The sequence below is a fragment of the Pipistrellus kuhlii genome, unplaced genomic scaffold, assembly GCF_014108245.1.
Source record: "Pipistrellus kuhlii isolate mPipKuh1 unplaced genomic scaffold, mPipKuh1.p scaffold_m20_p_20, whole genome shotgun sequence".
Classification (NCBI taxonomy): domain Eukaryota; kingdom Metazoa; phylum Chordata; class Mammalia; order Chiroptera; family Vespertilionidae; genus Pipistrellus; species Pipistrellus kuhlii.
Window position 1 is genome coordinate 15,602,435 of NW_023425516.1, and position 21,945 is coordinate 15,624,379.

Sequence of the window (21,945 nt, forward strand, 5' to 3'; positions counted from 1 at the left end):
CCCTTCTCCTAGGGCTATTTAATACTTACTGGTAAATTTGGAGTCTAGTCTTTCTCCCTGTCTGGCAGCTGTGGTGGGCATTGCAGAGCTATGGAAGGACATTTTCTTTTGTTTCAGCTTTGATGCTGGGGATTTTACATATCATTATGTTTGTGTCTAAGGACCTGCCATTATCTTCCTTGGGATTCTTGCACAGTTTATGAATTTCCTAAAGAATCTGGCTCTCTGTCTGCTTCTGCTTTCAGGATAGGCTGCACAAGCTGCCCTCTGCTTCCTCTTGGTGTGGTGGGGAGGGTTAATTTTTTTTATTGTAATTTTTTAATACTTATTTTGACACATGAGTTTCTGTGAATCCAGAATCAACCAGAAACCTACTTAAGTTTTTGCATATCTATGTATGTATGTGTATTTGTGGCAAGGAGTGTTAAGAACATGAAAAACAGCTTTTCACAAAATGTTTAATATTTTAGTGCTTTAGTTCCCAAATCCAAGGTTGGTTGATTGCTGAAAAAGCATGAAATGCCCGGCTTACCATCTTTCATTAAGGACTACCTATAATAATATCATTTCCCCAGTTAACTCTGTTTAGGAGGTAAACACTTAACGGCTGAATTCATTATTGCTGAGCCTGAGATGGTAACAGATGCCTTTGGAATATAAGCCCCCACATCTAATAAGGCACAGGCTCACGATGCTCTTGGAATATGGTGGGGAGAGATGGCTTAAATTTATTTTGTGAATAAAGCAATAAGCCACTAAGCAAAGCTAATATGTTTCAGCCCAGACAGAAAGACACAATCATTCAGTATTTATGTAGCAACTCATTCCTCAGTGGGACTGCAAGTTCTACCATTAAAATTGTCGGAATTCTTCAGAGACCCACTGCATTAAGTCATTTAAAAATATCACAGACTTAAAACAATCTGAATTATTGGATTTTCTCACTGCTTCTCGGTAAGCATGTTTGCTGTGGCAATTTCCTTCTCGGTCAAAGGTATAGCCTATGTCAGTCAAGAAGTAGAAAAGTTCCATGCAGAATTTTTATTCAGGAGTCCAATATCCCTAACAAACAAAGTCAGACATATTGTATTTTTCTATTATCTTTTTTTTTTTTTTACATAACTTGATATTCCAAGAAGTGTTGCAAGAACAGAGAATTTTTTGTATACACTTCATCTAGAGTCCTCAAATGTTAATATTTGCTATATAATTCTATGTAGATACAATAGAAAAATGCATATTATTTCTTGTTTGAATTGTTTGAGAGTTGGTTGTGACATGACACGTGTTCCTTTGCCCCTAAGTGCTTCATTGGATTATCTAAAAACTCGGATATTTTGTTATATAACCACAATACAATGATCAAAACCAGGAAATTGATATAATACTGTTATCTTACCTATTGACTTTATTCTAAGTGTGCCATTGGCTCCAATTAATGCACTTTATAATAAAAGAAAATCCTGGATCATACGTTTTAATCACTTGTCAAGTCTGTTTTCCTTCCTTTAATCTGGAATAGTTTTCTTTCTCTGTTTCGTGTGACAGTGACATTTTTAAAGAGAACAGGCTGTTTATTTTATAGAATTTCCCCTCCGTTTGGGTTTGTCTTGTATTTCTTCACAATTAGATTCATATTATGGACTTTTGGTAGGAAATACTATAGAAGTGATATGTGTCCTCCTCATTACATCATATCTGGAGGTACATGATGTCAATTTGTTCCATGACTTCAAAGTCAGACAAAACTAAAAATCAGAACCGAGGTTTGTTAAAAATTGCTTTGAAGGGTTTTACATTCGCTTCAAATTTCCTATTACAGGTCTTTAAAGAAAAAACAGACTCAAAGACAAGGAAGCTGCAAGCTTTACAGATGCTCAGAAGAAAATGTAGCCATTAAAAAAATTGCCATGTGAGAGTTATGAAATTTCCCTAAATTCATTTTGCAGAATGGGAGCTGTAATTTAAACGTGAAGTTATCAAGAGCTGAGATAAACCACACATCACATGCAATTTAATCTGGCAAGGAAACAGGCCACTCAGAATTGCTAACTAGGCCTAATTCATTACATCTTATAGAACTCTGTACTTTTAGTCTTACCAGTCTTTCAACTTGTGCATTAATATATTTACCCACTCCTCATGGAAAATGTATGGGGATGGTATCAGAAATACTGTATCCTTGTTTAAATCATATTACATTTCTTAAACAGCTCCAGTGATTGCTCAGAAATATCACACTTTCTTCTTAAGTATTTATGAAACAATTATTTACATTACATTAAAAACTTTAATTGCCTTGAAGCACGTGCTCCAAGATACAATATTGGAAAATCATCAAAAATATCCATCACGACTCTCTCTCCTTTACAACTCTTCTAAACTTTATCTTTTTTATAACCCTCGGTATTGATCTATTGTCCCAGACCAAGAGTGATATCAGAAGTCCAAGCTGGCTCATAAAAAGGGAATATAATTTCCATTTGCTCTGTCTTTAAAGCAGATCTCTTGAACAGAGAAAAGAAGGGAAAATGCCCCCTTTTTTGGGGTGGAGAGGTGAGTGGGGTGGGATTGGCAGGGTGACATGTCAGAAAGGCAGGGAGTGTCCCCAGGTTGTGTGTGGGGAGGGGTAAGTTGTGTGTGATGGAGGAGGTTGGGAGTGTGAGTTCTTGAATGGGGAATGACGATCTCTGGCTTGTACAGGGGGGAAAGGAAAATAAATAAAAAAATAAAAAAAATAAAAAACCTGGTCAACCCTATTGTCTGAGAAACTGCAAAAAATGGGAACCTCCCTCCAGCTGGGTTCAAGACCCTATCCCAAAAAGACAATCATAATAAGGATCCCTATACTGCCCCTGGGGGCCCAGCCCAAGTAGTAATAACAATAGCAGAAATCTCTGTAGTTATTTAAGGAAACAGAGCCCTCACAGCAGGGCTAGGGCCCCTTCCTAACAATAAGACCATAACAGTTAAAGCCAACTCACTTGGAGAGAAAGCGCTCCAGAGGTTTGTGGAAGAACCCCTTCATTAATTATAACAGTAAGAGAGCCTGCCATTTTAAAGTTGTGAGGAGCCTTATAATTGGACTCCTCCAAATAACCAGAGTCCCTGTTAAAAATCACCCGAATGACTCCCCCCCCCCCCCAAGAACCTTGAACTTTGGCAAAGGAGCTGTCCCCCAATAATCATAATTATGCACATAATGGCGTGGACTCTGCGTGTGGCAGTGGTGACATTTCCCATGACTCAGTGGCGCCCCCGGGGCAGTTTCCACCCGCCTGCTGCTCCGCTCCTGCCAGCCCGCCCGCCCGCCCGCCTCCGAGGTCCGATCTTCGGGCTGCTGCCTTCGGATCCGTAGCTTAGCTAGCGGAGGAGCGACGGCAGCCCGAGGCACGTGTTGTGTGTGCTCCGACTGCAAAAGAAGAAAAAAGCATTGCAAACTATTAACTTTTTATTTTTGAGTATGCAGTGCAGGGAGTGGGGGGTAGACAGGTGCTGGAAGGAGAGTAGGCGCCCCGCGCGCTGGCCTCCCGCAGCCCCCCTCCCAAACTTCCCTTTGCATTGATCAGCACGTTACGTCAGTATTGATAAGTTTGCAAAAAGCCAAAGTCAAGTGCAATCGCTCGGCACACCGACCCCGGACTTGGGGGGAGATGCAGCGAGCGCTTCGCGGGCCCGGGAGCCGGCTGCAGGCAGGGCAGCGGCGGCGCCGGCGCCTCTCGAAGAGGCTGCCTCCCCCCACCTCTTCCCTCCCACCCCATCCTCGGCCGCCTCCCCCCGGCGGGCGCCGAGCTCCCCGCCAGGCGCGCTCCTCCCGCGCCCTCCGGGGGTCGGGGGAGGGTGGGGGGGCTCACGGCTCCCGGGCCCGGCGGCGGCGACGGCGCGGCGGCGCCGAGGGGCAGCGGGCGGCAAGAGGCCGGGGGGCGTCGCGGGGTCCCGGGCGGTGGCGCGCAGAGCCCGAGCGGCCAGTGGCGGCCCCGGGGTTGGGGGGAGTCCAGCCCGGATATTGAGTGCAGCCATTGAGAAAAGCCAAACTCTTGTGTGTGTACGTCTCGAATAGCCCCCAAGATGGCCGCCAATGTGGGATCGATGTTTCAATATTGGAAGCGATTTGATCTACGGCGACTCCAGGTTAGTGTGGGCAGCGCCGGCCGCGCGGCCGCGGGGAGCCCTCGGGCGCGCCCTGGGCGCATTGGGGAGGTCCCTGGGAGGGCGGGAGGGCGCCCCGGGGCGGCGGGCGGCGGCTGCTGGGGCTCGCCCGGGCTCGCCTGCCCGCTGCCCATCGATAGGTATTAGGAATTGATCTCGCCGCTGCTCTTTGTTCGGTTCAATCATCGATTAGCCGCTGCGACCATGGAGAAGCGCTAGTGAGCCCTCTGCCCGGGGACTTAGCCGGCTGGCGAACGGCCGAGAGAGGCACGGGGAAGGCAGAGGCTTCGGTCCCGGGCTGGGGGCTACGGGAGAGGCCCCCGAGAGCCCCCATTGCCCCGCACTTTGCGCGCCTCCCAACTTCGCGGCGCCGGGGGAGGCCGCGGAGTGCGCCGCGTGCCTGTCGGCGCCCGGCTGGGGCTGGAGCTGGGGTTGGGGTGAAGGAGGGAGGGAGCTGGTGGGCAGGGAGGAGTCGGAGAGAGGAGGAGGCAGCCGGGGTTGGTGAGGAGGCGGCTCCGCGCCCCGCCGCCGGTCGCCACCTCCGCCGCCGCCTGGCTGCGCTGTCTGGACGCGCCGCCACCCGGGGGCCGCTGCTGCTGCCCCAGCCACAATCGCAGGACTGGCCGCCTGTTTCGGCAGATCTCTCCACTCGGGCCGGGTTCTCGGGGTTCGTCTTTGCTTCTTGCCTTTATCCCCCCCTTGCCAGGTCTACATGGGGACGGGCGGTGGAGATGGGCCCCGGGCGCGCTCAAGTTTGCGCTCCTGCCTCGGGGGCCGGAGAGCCTGGAGCGCCGCAGAGCAGGTGACTCCCGCCTCGCGGGCCCTTGGGAACTTTTAAATGGGAGATGCCCTCGCCGTCTTCTGCCTCCAGTTTTTCCTCCTCACTTTCCTCCTCTTTCTCCTCCCCAACCCCAGCACTTTATCCCTCTCCACCTCTCCCTGGGAGTCTCCCCCAGATTTCGGAGTGCTCTCTGCTGACCCTCTTAGGAGGTGGGGCTGGCGGTGGGATCTCAGAGAATACCAGCTCCAGCCATTATTCTTTCCTCGGTGCCCCAGGACGCTCCGGATAAGTCCCCAAATCCTGGCGTCTCAAAAAGCCTAGGCAGACACAGTGGGAACAAGGAGCAGGGAAATGGTGCTGTTAACAGGCGATTACAGCATCCTGCCTTGGCCTTGACATTCTTGGAAAAAGCGAAAAAGCGACGGCTTCAGTCTGGAGATAAAAAGGGACCCACTTAAAAAAATATCTGCAGACAAATCTCTAAGTTTCTTCTTTTGATAAGTGGTTCCAGTACTCCCTTCCCCCTGGCCTAAGTCTTCCTCCCTGACCCCCCCCCCCCTGCTTATCCCCCTCCCCCAAAGCCATTGGGCTGGAGAGAAAATCGGGGCACTCAGGCATGCAGTTAATAACTGCAAGTGCCTTGCAATTCCAAGTCCTCACTTGAGTTGGGGCTCAGTTTGGTGGCCAGCTGCGGGCAGGGATGTGAGCTATGCTTGTTGGTTTAAATGATGCTAAAGTGGCCTCTCTGGGAGTGTGTGGTGTGTGTGTGTGTGTGTGTGTGTGTGTGTGTGTGAGAGAGAGAGAGAGAGAGAGAGAGAGAGAGAGAGAGAGAGAGAGAGAGAGAGAGTGTTGAGCAGCCACATTGAGCTTGGCACGAAGGCCAGTGGTAATCGTATTCCCTGCTAATGTTTGTAAATGAGACCCGGGCATGGCTGGGGGACAGCGTCTTTATTTATGATTGATGTTCTGTAACATAAGGAATGACAAGAACGTGGCAGACAAGAGGAGAAGAACCAGAAGGGCTGGCGAAAGCCCTTTGCAGGGTCCTATTGTTATTCTGAGCTGGAGAAAATTTCTGCAGCGAGATTTACAGCGCTGGTATTTGCTCCCGGTTGGCTGGAATGTCAGTTAACACAATTTTCATTAGATAACTCGTTTTCAGTCTGGGGAGCTCAACCTGCAGCGGGGAGGGCTGGGTGCAGAGGGGCTGATTTCTGAGCTGCGGCGGGGGAGGGTTTAAACCTTACTCTCTTCCTTCTCCGGCTCAGGGGCCTTTTGTGGAGCTGTTGAGGTCACCCAGATCTTGATTTCAGTTGGACTCTCATTGATTTGGGAACCTTGGTTAGGATTTTAGAGGATGCTGAGGTGGAAAAGCAGATTTGAACTGGGAAGTATGAAGGCGGCAGGGTGATGGGGAACCGGGCTGTAAGGCTGGCCTTCTGACAAGGTGTATGGGCGGGCGTGTTCAGGAAGACAATGGCCAGTGTGTTTGGCACAGAAGGGAAAGGCTCCAGGAACGGAGGATAAGCTCATTTACATGGATATTAAGTGGGGAGGGGGCCCCCGTGGGAGTTTGAATGGCTGTACACTTCTAGAGAGCAGAGAAATAAATGTGGCAGTGTGGCTGTGTGCAAACACACAGGCCCTCACATCTGCCATCGTCCCTGTTCTAATCCTGAAATGCTCAGTTGGTCCCCTACACAACAGGCCTGCAGCTTCCCCCTCCATTCTCACTGATGGCATTTTTGTTGGAACGGATTATGAACCTAAGCACTTTTGCTCAGGATCATCTCTTGTGCATAATGCTAATGACTCCTGCGCCACACTTTTATTTTCATTTTTTCCCTTCTGCTTTCCTCTTATAGAGGAGATGACTAGGAAAGAAAAGGTCTGCTGGCTCATTCTGAGACCCAGGTAGGAGAGACAGGCCCCCACGCCAGGCCTTGCACAGGCTGAAAGCTTTGGGCATGCTCATCACCAGGCCCAACTGCTTGTGAGTGTGAGGAGGTGCTTGGTTTCAATTCTTGGTTCAGGTTGAGTGGTTTCAGGCAGCCTGGCTGCTGAGTGTTAAAGTGGCGGAGGCAGCAAAGGCAGCCAGTGTCCCCAGGCCAGACCATGCTGCTGACGCCATCCCAATTCTCGCAAGAAAGGTGACCTTGTACTAGCCCAGTGTGCAGCCCTTCGGAAGTATATATTTTTCAAATATGGAAGCGGTCCAGTTATTATTCCTTCCAATGCTGTCTCTGAACACAACAGGGATATTTTCCTAGGGAGGAAGTCAGTCAGAAGTCTTAATGACTTGTGGGCTGGTGATGGTAAAGATCCTCTGACATGTAGCACCCTGTACCAGGACCCCTGACACTGCTTCCACTCTTCCTTCTTTTTTGCTGTTGTTAGCAGTGCAGGAAATGAGGAGAAATAAAATTCCATCCCAAAGATAATGCCGGACATATTTCATTTGGTTATAAGATTGCTTTATGGTGAACATTACTAACGCAGTATTTTTTATAGCTTTTCTGTGTATAATCGTCATAACTGGATTCACACCTTTATGACTTTCTTTTCTGCTCTACTTTGCCACTTCTTTTTAAAGGTGTGCTGGGTCCAGAGTTGAGGGTATCTGGTCCAAGTGAGGGTGCCCAATCTAAATGCATATTCATTTCTTGGGAGGAAATGGTGGGAAGGATCACGATGGTGTGAGTTTTGGAGGAAAAGGCACATTCTGCTTGAGGTGTGAACATTTAGGGAGAAAGATCGACAGGGCTGGACTTCTGTAAGGAGTTTGGAGAAACTTCTGGGAAAGCTCAGTTTCTTGGCACACAGGAATTGGGGCTTGATGGAATGTTTTTCCCTGCTCAAAGTTTAGAAAAGAGCGTGGATGTGATTAAAATATTATAACCTTATGATATTCTGAAGTGCATAAATTTTACATATCAGCCACAGAGAGTTTAGACATCCATTAGAGCCTCTGACAGCTTGACTTATCTAAATGTGCTATCATTTAACAATGTGTCAAAATTCCTCTTTCTGTAGATGACAGCAGTAAATAAGCTATCAGCCTTGTTGGCGGAATCCTAACTTTGGAAACTTCACCGTAATAGAATCACTGCCAGGGCAGGGAGCATGAGCAGACTGGGCTTGGGCTTGGCATGGTCCCGGCCCATGAGACTGGTTGGCATTAGGTGAGGGCTGCGGGAGCGGGGAGACAAGGAGAGGTGGGGGAGAAGGAGTGAGGGGAGATTTTTAGCAGTACCTCTGTGAATAAAAAAATATATATATCAAAGAATTGGCCAGTCCCCTGGACCCTTACAGGTCTAATCAGTGGGTGATCCCATTCCATCTGCCTCTCCAATTCATCAGAACCTTATGGGCCTTTTCTGCAGAAGGAGCTAGAAACATGTTGAATTTTTATTTAAAGAACCCAGCAGTCTTTTCTGGGCATCCCAAAATTCTGGTTTCTCAACACTGCAGAATTTACTTCCAAAGATGGGTTCTCTCTTTGAGTGCCAAGAGAAAACAAACATCTCATCCCTGACTGCCTTTGCTGTTGGAGGTCTCGAAGTTTTTTGTTTTTTTTTATTAATACCTGAGTTCACTATAGAAAATTAAGAAACCACGGATAGCATCTCGGTGGTTTATTTTATTTTATTTATTTTTAAATATATTTTTATTGATTTTAGAGAGGAAGGGAGAGGGAGAGAGAGATAGAAACATCAGTGATGAAAGAGAATTATTGATGGGCAACCCAGGCCTGTGCCCTTGACTGGAATTGAATCTAGGATTGTTTAGTCCGCAGGCCGACGCTCTATCCACTGAGCTAAACCCGGTAGGGCTCGATGGGTTATTTTAGGTGGTGTGCTATTTTGACTAGGAACAGCTTTTCTGATGGTGGTGGTGATTTTCTCTCTTTTTCTTTCTCCTTCCTTTCTTCCCTCCCTCCCTCTTTTTCTTTCTCTCCTTTTTTATTTATCTTCCTCATTCTCCTCCTCCTCCTTTGCTTCCTCTTCCTCCTTCTTTTCTCCTATTAAAAAAAGGATTTTGTCTTCAAACTTGACATTGTTGTAGTAACCTTGCTTTCAGCACCTGGGATTTCAAATGTGAACACCTTGGCTGGTGCTAAATTTGGTCCTGGGTGATGGTAGATGTGGCCATCCAGAAAATGTGGTTTTCTCTGCTGCTGTCTAAAAGTGCTGAATTTCTGGCAGCTTTCCGGTTATCTAATTCAGCGGTGGAGCCTGGCAGAGGAGAGCGTGGGAAGAGGACCTAGGTGATGCCCTGGCTTTGTCCCTGGTTTTGGAATGCAGGGTCCAGCCTTCTGTTTTATTGTTCTTCCTGGGGCATGCTCTTTATTTATGACAGATGTCAGGGAAGGTGTAGGTCATTGGCAGAGGGCAAGGGTCCCAAGACCTCTAAGTCTGTGTGCCTCTAGCACTTCTGCGCGAATCACCCAGCATCCCAAGTCTCCCATTTCATAATCCATCACACTGACCAGCTGTGCCCATTTGGTCTGCCAAATTGGGTTATGATAAAGGTGGTGACATAATTTGTGTGCCAGTTACATGCATTGTCTTCTAATGGTCTTGGGGCCTATTGTGGTGGTGGTGGGGTGCGACTGACATTTTAAGCACATTTTTGAGCCAAGAAAACATGTCTAGGTTGGAGTTATTTGGTTTCTAGTATTGATGAATCCTTCATAAAATGGTTTGTAATGTTTTATAGGATATGAGCAATATATTCCTATCATGCTTAGATTAAAATCTAAAGTCTTTCCCCCTGATTTTCAGGCTCCCCATGAGCTGTCCCCTTGGTATCTCTCTGGCTTCATCTCCAGCCTTTCGCTCCTTACAAATTCTGCTCCATCACAATGACCTTCTTTTTGTCCCTCAAACATATCAAGTACTTTCCTACCTCAGGACCTTTGCACTTGCAGCTCCCTTCTCTACAGACCTTCCTATGTTGACTCCTTCATTTTATTCAATTTCAGCCCAAATATCGATATCACTTAGCCTAAGGAATGCTAAAGAAGCTTCCTTTGCTCCTTTAATGTGCAAGTGTGCTCCCACATCACTAAGGACACTGTTTCCCCTGAGGGTTTTAACCTCGAGCCTTCTCCAGGTGCTCCATTTCTCTAGACACTCTAGGATACCGATGAGGCCAACCCTAAGGGGTAGCAAACTTTTTCTAGGAAGAGTCATAATAATAATATACTTTAGTCTTCGCAGGCTATGTGGTCTCTTTTGCAAGTACTCCATTCTGCCACTGTCGCTTGAAAGAGCCATAGACTATAAGAATGAATAGATGTGGCTGTATTCCAATAAAACTTTATTTTTAAAAAAGGCATAGGGCCAGATTTGGTCTGAAGGCCATCTTTTGCTGACCCTAGTCTACTATGTGATAGTTGCTACATAAGTTGTGTTATGGCTGAAGTTTTTTTCTTTTTTTTTTTTTAGTATATATTTATTGATTTCAGAGAGAAAGGGAGAGGGAGAGAAACATCTATGAGGAGAGAGTATCATTGATCACCTCCTGCACGTCCCCCATTGGAGATCAAGCCTCCTGCATGCCACCCACTGTGAATTGAGCCTGAAACCTGGGCATCTGCCTTGGCCTGGAATTGAACTCTGACCTCCTAGTTCATAGGTGGATGCTCAACCACTGAGCCACGCCAGCTGGGCAATTTTTCTCTTTTTAGTTAAGAGTATTAAGGTGGATTGAACTTATTCTTGGAATTTATTTTTTACTCTTTACCTCAAGAGGGAAATACCAGGAACCTCCCTGACTTCCAACCCTGGCTTCCAATCCTGGATCTATCCAAAGTCATGTTAGCTGTGTGACTTTAGATAGGTCACTTAACCTCCGAGCCTTGCTTTCCTTGTCTTTAAATGGGACTAATAGTAGTCACCATCTTTTAGTTGTTCTTGAAGATTAAAGCACCTTAAACATAAAAGTGCTTAGCAAAGTGTTGGGCACACAATTACTGTTCTATAAGCTCTTCTTATTGTGGTTGGCATTTTGAGAGATGGGGGGGGGTGTGTGTGTGTGTGTATGAATAAACCAAACAAACAGCAGCTCCTGGAACTAGCTGGCCTTGCAGGCTGTTTCAGAGCTTTCTGGGCATGTTTTCTCTTATTCCATTGGGGCTTACTATATTAGTATGTTACTAATATTCTATGTAATGTCTTATGTTTTTGGAGTTCTGACCACAGAGGTTACAGACTGGGAGCTATGTCTGACCCTTGGATGTGTCTGCTTAGATTAGTGCAATATTCTAAAACACTACGTAAAAGTTATCAGCATTTAAAACATGGGGGATATTACCTATGATATCCGAATGGCCAGTGTCTTCAACAAATCAAGAGCTCTGATCACGCTGGGCAGGGCATGGAGACCTGGGAAGGGCATGCCAAGCAGAGGAAACAGCAATTGTAAAGGGCCCAAGTTCAAGGTGCACAGTGGTTAGGCCAGCTGTGGAGATCACAAGGCAAGTCATGAGGAGGGTGGCTGTTGAGGCCACTGAGCTGCCTTTCTCCAAGTGCCTAGTGTCAGAAGTACCTGCATTTTTGGGAAAAAAAAAGAAAAAAAGAAAGGTCCTTGATCAACTCACGGCGAGATATATAATTAGGGGGGCACAGAGCCTGCGGTCTCTGCAGTGTCTCAGTCACACACACCCCCCCCTTCGTTTCTTGCCAGTCTCTTCACTATTCCCTCCACCCCCAGCCTCTGCCATCCTTTAGTTCAGCCAAATGAAACAGCAGTTCTAGGATACACATTTGTCATTACAAAGAAAGAAAGAAAAAATCAATCCTCGGCCTCTTTGGCCCGAGCTGGTCGTCTGCCCGAGACGCCTGGAGCCGAGCAGTGCTTAAGACTCTCTGAGCCGCCGTCCCTCAAGCTGGCCGGGGTAAACGGCTCCCCGGGAACCATTACGGTCGATTGACTTGTCCAGCTGTCTGTGTGGGGTGTGGGTGCTGAAGACAGGGAGACCACAGGGGTTACCAGGATGGCCTATTGAGGGCAGCTTTCCCTGAACGGGGTGGTCAATCGAGGCCACTCTGCTGGGGACACCTATTTGAGGTGCCTGTCGCCTTTTATGTGTGCTGGTGAAACCAGGTATCTGTAGAATCAAGCCCTGTCCCCTCCCACTCCCAAAAAACACTTAGTGAGGACTCTGGAGCAAGGTGGCCTGGGTTCAAGTCCCAGCTTTGCCACTAAACAGCTGTGTGATTTTGGGTAAGTCACTGAACCTTTCTGAGCCTCAGTTTTCTCATATATAAAATGGGAGTAATAGTAGTATCACCTCCTTAAGCTTTCTTTGTGAGGGTTAAGCAAGTTGATGCATGTGAAATGCTGAGGTTTGTGTTCAGCATGTAGAAATGTTATATAATGTTAATAATTATAATTGCTATTGTCCTTGACTTTGGAAATGAATATTCACTACTCAAGGTATAATTGCTTTTTATATTGTTTTAAAAATAATATTTATGACTAATGGTTATATAAATGACAACAATCATAATAAATAACAAGTATAACTGATAATTATATACTGGAGATATGGTGAATGAGGAAGGCAAAGTGCCGGTTCTTACTGAGTCCACAGACAGTGAGGGAAATGGATGCACAGGACAGACAGGTGTTGGGATTAGATTCTGAGATACTTCCTGGAAAAAGTGACCCTTCAGCAAAGACCTCAAGGACAAGGTCAGGGAAAAGCATCCCAGAAGAGGGAGTAGCATGTGCTAAGACCCTGAGGTGGGTGGGAGAATAGTGCATGCAAGGAATTGAGGGAAGGCAGATTCTGAGTGGGCTGTTGGACCCATCTACATCTTTACTCTTACTGTCTGACAATTTGGAGTAAGGATGGAGCATAAAATAACGTTTGGCACATGCATCGCTTGGAGTGAACGCTCTGTCACTGGGCACTTTGTAAACTGTCAAACCCTGTAAAAGCCTTAGGTGCCTATCACTTTTATTTTCAACAAGATATTGAGCTCAATTCTTGACCAAAGTGCCTTTTGCCCATTTCCTCTTTCTATCGCATGATTATGCACAGGGTTCATAATATCCCAGTTGTGCTCCTTCCTGACTGTACCAGTATGTCCTTAGGCAAGTTATTTCCCCTAAGACTTGGTTTTCTTGTCTTTAAGATGGGTATAGTAATGTAGTGGTATTCCTGTGGTGGCCATGAGAATGTGCCTTGCAGATCTCTGATTGCAGGAAGTATGATTGACCAGTGGCCCTAGATGTTGCTCTCAGATTCAGTCTCTGCAAGGGACTGAGTGTAGGTCTAAAGAGGACCTGTTCCTGGACACACGGGCCTGCTCTGCTGACTCTGGACTCCTCAGCAATCTAGGATGCTTCCACAAACCAACCTTCCAACCAAGAACCAACTAACCTATTTCCCTCCCTCACTCCTTCCCTCCCCTCTTCCCTCCTTCTCCCCTTCCCTCCCTCCCTTCCTTCTTTCTCCTTCACGCTGGCTTCCTTCCATATGTGAAAGCATGGACTCCAATGTCTCTGTGCCTTTTAATCCTGCTTTTGTATCTGCTTCTCAGAGGACCACACTCTTATAGAAAAGGTGAACTGAGACTTGGACATCTATCTAAGGCACCAGTGCATAGATACCTGCTATGTCTTATTGGGAACCTGGGAGCCGTCACTCTCAGCATTGCCTCCTGGTTGCCTATCTTTACTTGGTCCTTAGGCCCATCCTGACGAGATTCCTCCTTCCCTTCATTGTCTCTTGTTCTCATCTCCTGCCACTCTTCCCCTCTTTATTTAAGCCATTCTGGCCTCCTCACTGTTCCTTGAAAACTCTAGGACCTTAGAATCAAAGGCTTTTGCACTTGCTATTCCCTCTACCTGGGAAACTTTCCCAGACATCTCTGTAGTTCGTTCTTGTCTCTTTCTCCCCCCCTCCTCTCTCTCATCAGTCATCTCTTTAAATATCACCTCTTCAGAGAGGTCCTTCCTAACTTCTTTCCAAAATAGCCTGCCCCCATCTCCTTACCCTGCTTTATCTGATGTGATAATGCATATTTATTTATTCATTTGTTTACTCTCTTCCTTCCTCCCTCAGGAGGGCAAGAACATAGTTCCCAATAAACATTTGCATAATGGAGCAGATGAATTCCACACAAAGGCTGAGGTGGGCAGCTGCCTTTACTTCACCTTGGGGGAGTGGCCCTGGGGGACCCATCTCCTCTCAGACCTCACAGCTGCTTCACTCATCTCTGGCTCTTGAAAGGCGCTCACTCCACACCTGGGAATTGGGCTCCAGCCTCAAGCTCGTGGAGGATGGATGAGGGTTTATCTTTAGCTCTGTCAGTCTCTCTTTAGAAACTGGTGACCCCAATTTCAGCCTGGGAGGTGGCTTCCATCCTAATTAATAAATTCATTAATTAATTGCCGTCAGGTTGTGGGCCATTAAGTGATGGTTTGGTGGCTTCAGTTACAGCTCAAAGCAGGTCCACTGCAGCCAGTGGGACAGCTGTTATGGGGGACAACAGCTTGTTCATAGGCCAACTTGATCAGCCCAACAGGCATTTCAAAAAAGGAAAGGCAGGCCATGGTCAGTTTGGCTCAGTGGATAGAGCGTTGGCCTGTGGACTGAAGGGTTCCAGGTTTGATTCCGGTCAAACATATCTCAGTTGCAGGCTCCTTCCCGAGCTGGGCCCTGGAAACAACCAATCGATGTGTTTCTCTCACATTAATATTTCTCTGTCTTGCCCTCTCTCTTCCACTCTCTCTAAAAATCAACTGGAAAATATCCTCCATTAAAAAAACAACCCTAGTTTATGGTAGGGCAAAATACAGGATTGAAGTGTCTGCTTTCCTCTGTGGCTGAGAGATCCTTTCTAAGCCTCAATTTTTCTATCTCAAATGGGGTTTCCCTGTGTAGTTGAACAGGTCATTTGTTGGTTCATTTAATGAACATTATTCAGCACCTGCTATATATCAGGTGTTATGTGAGTGTTGGGGTGCAGCAGTGACAAAACTGACCATGTCCCTGCCCTTGGAAAGCTTCTATTTTATAATAATTTGGAGATAGAAGGACTTTTCTTTAAGAGTGTGAGAAGTAAAGAGTGACAAGCCAATGTATACACTAGCCTAGGACTGGGCATGTTCTAAGCCTTCCCTAAATAATGATTATTGTTAATAATAATATCTTTATATCCTAGTGAAAATATAATAATCATTAGAATCTGAGAGTATTTCCTATTGAATTTCAGTTGCCCTGGGAAGAATATTTGAAATGACTTTGAGCATGGAATTGGAGCAGATCTTACTTTGCACCCTGTTCTTGCTGCTTCTTCATTGGGAGGCCTTAGTCAACTCACTAGACTTTTTTAAGCCTTAGTTTTTTCATATGTAAAACGGGAATTAAATATATCCTCTACTATGTAGAGAGATTATGAAGATTTGATGAGGTGAAACATGGAAAGCCCTTAGCACAGGGCTGGACCATGGACATTTTCAGGAAACAAGAGGGCTATTATTACTTTTATTATTATTGCCATCATCAACATTGTTGGTTGTCATTCACCTCCTGGGCCTTACTGTCATTTCAGAGGTGCCCAAATCTGAGTGGAGGCTGGAAATTTGTTTGCAGAAGCTGGAATGAACTCCAGCCAGGCCCAGGCTCCTCCACTGCACCCCACAAGCACAGGAGTCTAAATCACCCTTCCTTAGCAAGTGCCAGAGTCCCACCGCCCAGCCCGCCCAGAGCCAGTGGCCAGGTAGACTGGCTCCTTATAGAGAAGTATTGAATAGGAAGTCAGGCCTCTCCACATGCCACTTGACTGACCTTAGCAAGGCCACACCTGGCTTCTGCAAGTTTTGAAAGGTGAGAAGAAAGCTCTCTGCACAAGGAGGCCTGGCAGTTCTTTAACAAATAGCTTTATTGCATGCCAGACAGTGTTCAGGTCCCTTCACAAATACCATGTTTAATTTTTACAACCCTAGGCACAGAAAACCACTGCTATGCCTTTTACTTTTGAGTAGACTGAGGCACAAGAGATTGAGTCCAAGGTCATATTGCCAGCAAGCAGTAGAGCATGAACTCAGTCTGTTGGCTACCTGCCAGGGGCTTCTCCCATAAGTGGTCATTATGCTTGTATTTTTCCCTTTAAATTTCTTTAAAAAAAACAAAACAAAAAAAACCTCTTAAAACACTTGGCCACTGCCAACTCATGGAAATGAATCTATATCCACAAGCCTAAGAGGCATGGGAGGGGTTGTTAATGAATAACACAAGAAAGAGTCCGTCTCATGGTCTGGAAAATGAGTGCCATCTAGCCAGCCATCCATCCCAGCCTACCCGCTGGAGTCTGCAGCCACGTGGTGTACCCTGTCGTGGGCCTTCGTTCTGCAAGATGGAATTCTCAGCCCGGGCTGATAATAAGCAGGTATTGATTGCTGCCTTGGTCATTATCAAGATTTATTTAGTCAATATGGCCTCTCTGGTCAATAAATCGTGTCGTTGATAAAGAAGGAAGGGGATAGACTTGTAGAGTTTATTAAAAAAGTTTTTCAGATTTTTTTTTTTTAAACAGCTGAGTCCAGCCCCCCTTTCCTTGTCCTTATCAGCCCCACTCTACTAGCACATTTCATATTTAGCTCCATAAGCTCTTTCCTTTCAAGGAGGAACTTTCCCTTATTGCTCTTATTTCTGGAAACAAAGACTTAGAGCCAGGGCTAGGTCTGGAATGGCTCCTGGGACTCCTGTCTCCTCACTTTTTTGTTCTTACTCCCTGGCTTGTCCAACCCAAGTCTGGCCAGGGTCTTTGCTCTGAACCTGATATGTATTCAGCAAATCACAAATATTTCCCCCCCCCAAAAATATATTTTTATTGATTTCAGAGAGGAAGGGAGAGTGATAGAGAGCCAGAAACATTGATGAGAGAGAAACATTCATCAGCCGCCTCCTATATACCTCCCACTGGGCATGTGCCCATAACCAAGGCACATGCCCCCGACCGGAATCGAACCTGGGACCCTTCAATACGCAGGCCGATGCTCCATCCACTGAGCTAAATCGGTACCCTGTGTGGTCTCATCTATGTTCATAGCACCACTGCTTCCCACTTCTCTACTTTCTAACTCAGGGCTCCAGACCTATTGACTCAATAACCTTTTTGACATTTCTTGAATGTCTGTTTCAAAGATGTATCCTACTTATGATGTTAAAAACCTAACTCTCCTCACACCTGGTCTTGACCCAGGTCTACAGGACAGAAACCTGACAGTTGCCCTGACCACCTCTCTCTCCCCTGTGTTGATGGGGATTTTACCACCTAGATACTTCACACAGCCCCCCTCCAATACTTCCATCTCCACCATTGGCTCTTGGGCCCATACCCCCATTAGTTCTCCCTTGGGCTTTGGTTTTCCCATGTGCGTCCCTGTACTGACCCGGGCCTCCTCCACTCTTTTTGACAAATGGCAACTAGTGAGAATTAAAAACCTGTTAAGAACTATTTCCAATTCTATTGCCTTTGGGGCAAAGGCCCCAATGTGACCTTCCAGGCTCAGCATGGGCTGGCCCCTGCCCTCCATTCTTGGTTTATATAGTGTTGCAAGTCTTCGATTTTCTGTTTAGTTGTTCTATTCACTATGGAAAGTAGGATACTGAAGTCTCTAACTGTTAATTGAATTAACGCCGATCCCCTCAGTTTAACCTCTGGGTGTTGGGCCGAAAGTAGCTCTCTGACATCTCTCGAGGATTGTGAGAGGGAGGTTCTCATATGATGCACCCTGGAATCAGGCTCCCTCCTCTCTGGTTCATCACCCAAGAACCGCAGCTTGGCAGCTCCTGCATTGAGCATCTACTCTTCTGGTGGTAATTGTGTGTCTTAGCTGCGGATCAGACAGTTGAACAGTCAGATGGTCCCTTAGGCTTTTATATATATATAGACTAGAGGCCTGGTGCAGGGAATTGTATAAGGGTGTGGTCCCTAGGCCTGGCCGGCTATCGAAGTGTGAGCATATGACGTGGAAGGGCAGGTCCTGCTGACCCCTATGTGGCCCACTCCACCTGAATCATGGCGCCTGAGTCCCCACACTGAGATGTGGTGAGTGTGGCCAGATGCTGTGGCCAGGGTGCAGTGTGTGCCTCTGGGCCGCCCAGCGGCGCCACACGGAAACGTGCAGGCAGCTCATTCTCTCCTGGCCTACCTTGCAGACCTGCTTCTGTGCGAACCCATGGGGAGTTATGGTGTCCCAGGGGAAGGTAACGGGGGGAATGAGAGCTCGGGCGGACACCCCACATTCTCACTGTACCTCCATCCCTGTCACCCCCACTTCCAGGTAGCTGGCAAGAGGTTGCAGCGTGTTGCCAGTGCCCACCATGATCTGTGCCGCCCCCTAGTGGTCAGTGCATGTCAAAGCAAGTGGTCAAACTCCTGGTCAAGGGGACAATTTTCATATTAAGCTTTTATTATATAGGATGTCCCTCTTTATTTTAGTAACATTTTTTTGGCATAAAGTCTATTTTGTCTTATATCTGTACAGTCACTCCCATTTTCTTATGGTTAGCATGTCTTTTTCATCCTTTTGTTTTCAGTCTATTTGTGTCCTTGAATTTAAAATGTGTTTCCTATAGAAAGTGTACAATTGGATCTTTTTAAATCTATGATAGTCTAGAAATCTGTGCCTTTGATTGGATTGTTTAACCCATTTACATTTAATATTATTATTGATATAGTTGGATATACTTTTGCCATTTTGCTTTCTGTATATCTCATGTCTTTTGTTCCTGTATTTCTCCTTTAATCCTTTCTTTTGCTTTGAGTAATTATTTTCTCATGTAGCCCTTTAATTTTATTATTATTTTTAAAAATATATTTTTATTGATTTCAGAGGGGATGAGAGAGGAAGAGAGAAATAGAAACATCAGTGATGAGAGAGAATCACTGATTGGCTGTCTCCTGCACTCCACACTGGGGATCGAGCCCACAACCCAGGCCTGTGCCCTGACCAGGAATCAAACCCTGACCTCCTGGTTCATAGGTTGTTGCTCAACCACTGAGCTACACTGGCCGGGCTTATTAATTATCTTAAACTATATTTTTTAATGTATTTTTTTTTTAGTAGTTGCATTAGGGTTTAGCGTATACATCTTAACTAGCAGAGTCCGCTTTGGATTTACTAGTATATTACCTTAATTCTAGTATGACCTCTGTTCTTTGTTGTTGTTTGTTTTTTAATCCTCACCTGAGGATATTTTTCCATTGATTTTCTTAGAGAGAGTGGAAGTGATAGGGAAAGACAAAGAGATGCATTGATGTGAGAGAAACACATTGATTTATTGCCTCCTGCACATGTCCTGACCAGGTCCTGGGCCGGGGAGAAGCCCATAACCGAATTGAACCTAGGTCCCTTCAGTCTGCAGACTGACAGTCTGTCTACTGAACTGGATTGGCTAGAGCTGTCCTTTGTTCTTGACCTTGATCTTGAGCCATGTTCCCTGTGCCCTGTGTTTCAGACACATGTTTTTCTTCAGTTTCCTCTTCAGGACTTACCCCCTCCTGCTTGGGACACTCTTTCCACATGTCCTCCTACCAACTCCTCCTGGACCCTGGGAGTTTGCTCAATGTCATTTCCTTAGGGCACCCACATGAGAATGTAGACACACAGGCATTCATTCAAAGACTCTCAGAAGGAGAGTCTTCTCCCTGAGAGAGCAGACCCCATCTCTGTTACACTCACCACAGTGAGTATCAAACATAGGTCAGTGGATTATTGATTAATGCCTGCCTCCTTCTGTGAACTGTGAGCTCCAGGAGGGCATGCAGCAACTTGTACCCCTAGCAGTAGAGGACTGAGCACAAAGTAGGCCACAAAAGTCCTAGTCAAAAGAACAAACAGGGATGGGTGTGAATGTCACATGGCTGTATTTATGTATTTATGTTAGCTGTATCTTTGTGTGTGCATATCTTTGAGTATGTTTATGGGTTTTTGCACATTTATGTGCGTGTCCTTGTTTTATATCTTAGTGTGTTTCTCTAAGTGTATGTCTGAGTGTTTCTTTGTGTCCCTTTGAGTCTTTGAATATATGTCTGTGTGTCTGCATTCTCATGTGTGTGTCTGAGTGTGTTAGTGTGTGTCTTTGTGTGTACGTTGTATGCTCACACTCCCAGGCATCAGCAGCTTCTAACGTCTCCTTGCTGTGCAATTATTTTTTGACTAGTTTGGTGTAGCATTAAATGATTTCCCTAAAGCTAAACATGGCCACCCCACACATTAATCTCACTGCAGTGAAGGTGACATGGGACCAGCTGGCAGGTGCTGCCTCCTCAGAATTGGCCACCACCCCTGCCTATCTCTCCCAGCCTTGATTTGACCCCCAGAGTAAAAACCCAGATTGGTAGCTTGGTGCAAGTTCAGAGTGGGACTCCTGGCTCTCCTGTCATCTCTGTGTGATGAAGGCAGGAGACTGCCCCTTTGGGTACCTCAGTTTCCTTATTAGTGAACTGGGGGTACCAATTATAGTTAGCTTTTAGGGTCATAGTGCTGAAGAAATGAGATAATTCATGAGATGGGCCTAGCATGGAGCCTGGCATGCACCATGTACTCCATAAATGTTACTCTGTCACCCACCCTCGTGCCTGCTCCCTCGTTACATCTCCCCTCATCTGTGGGAGAGGTGATTTTAGGCAATGGAATGGAGGCAAATGACTAAGGAACATTTATTCTTCAACTGGGCCTTCTTCAAATGGCTTCTCTGGGGCCATCCAAGGGATTCACACCTCCAGTGAGAGCAACTATTATAGCTAACCCACAGGTGCCCACAGCTTCCCGTAGACACACTCAGCATTTTCCCAGTAGAATTGGGATTTTGCCCCAGGAGTTTCTGGCAGGAATCTACCAGTGGCTTTCATAGTCTCTAGCCTTAGCTCTTTCATAGTCTCTAGTCTTACATTCCTCAACCCCCTACATCTTCCATTAATCCCAAACTACCATATTCTTCATACTTTCCAGCCTTTGCACTTGCTGTTCCCTCTGTCTGGAACACTGTTCTCCTTGCTGTTTCCTGGCCCCAGCCCTCCTTTCCTGACTGTGCTGGTTTGGGCTCCATCCTTTATCTTCTGCTTGTACAACCCTGGCCTGGATTGCTTTCAGGCCACCAGTGAATCCTTGGTTCTTGTTTTATCTCCCCCAGATGGTGAGCTCATTGCTCTACATCAGCGGTTGCCTACCGGTGGTCTATGAGGTCCGAAAGGTTGGTGACTGCTGGTTTAAGGAAACTTTTGGAGCAGCCATTGCCAACGAGTGATCTGCAGACCACTGGTGGTCTGTGAGGTCTGAAAGGTTGGTGACCGCTGCTCTACATCACAGTTGCAGTAGCTGGTGTGGCACGTGGTGAATACTGCAAGCCTGGCGCTCTGATCAGGGCACATTTTAAAAGCTCAGATTCCTGGCTTCTCTTCAGCAGAAGAGCTGGCATCTTCGGGCCTGCGTTTTATGCAAGGCAGCAGTCGGTTGAGCTGAGTATTGGGGGTGGGAGTGGAGGAGGGGTTTCCCATTTTGGACAACCCTCACTAAGCCCGGTTGTCCCATTGCTTCTTGTGTGGTGCCCATGTTTTAGCTGGTGTAGGGACCAGCTTTGTCGACTTGGACTAGTGTGGAGATGTTTGTCTTCTCTAGCCTCAGTGTAACTATTCCAAAACATGGGCAGAATTTACAGGACCATTCAGGAATGAGAGGAGCTCTGAAGTTTTTGTTTTATTTATTTTTCACTTAATAAGCACTTATCAAGGGTGGCTGTGTACCAGGCACAATTCTAAGTGCTTCCTAAATACCATCATTTAAGTGATTTAATTATAACAACTCTATAGCGCAGACACTATTAATATCCCACTTTGTGGAGGAGGAAGCTGAAACACAGATAGGTTAAGTGTCTTGCCCAAGATCACTCAGCAGAGCCAGGCAATCTGACTTCAGAGTGTCGTAGACTCTCTTGCCTCTTGTTATTTCTGTGAATACCCAAAGCACAGACTGCGTATAGTTGGGAA

At 46.4% G+C, this 21,945-nt stretch overlaps 1 protein-coding gene across 4 annotated transcripts in view; it reads left to right on the forward strand.

Annotated features, from left to right (window-relative positions):
* The first annotated feature begins 3,859 nt into the window (after positions 1-3,859).
* CUX2 (cut like homeobox 2) overlaps positions 3,860-21,945 on the forward strand; it is a 192,516-nt gene continuing 174,430 nt past the window's right edge. For 3 of the 4 annotated variants that reach the window (XM_036449271.2, XM_036449272.2, XM_036449273.2), the window contains exon 1: positions 3,860-4,131. In XM_036449271.2, coding sequence (XP_036305164.1) covers positions 4,069-4,131 — 63 coding nt within the window. In that variant the 5' untranslated portion in view covers positions 3,860-4,068. Of the gene's footprint in view, positions 4,132-4,649; positions 4,817-21,945 lie in introns of those variants that run through there. The other variant, XM_045585598.1, reaches the window with a different exon arrangement.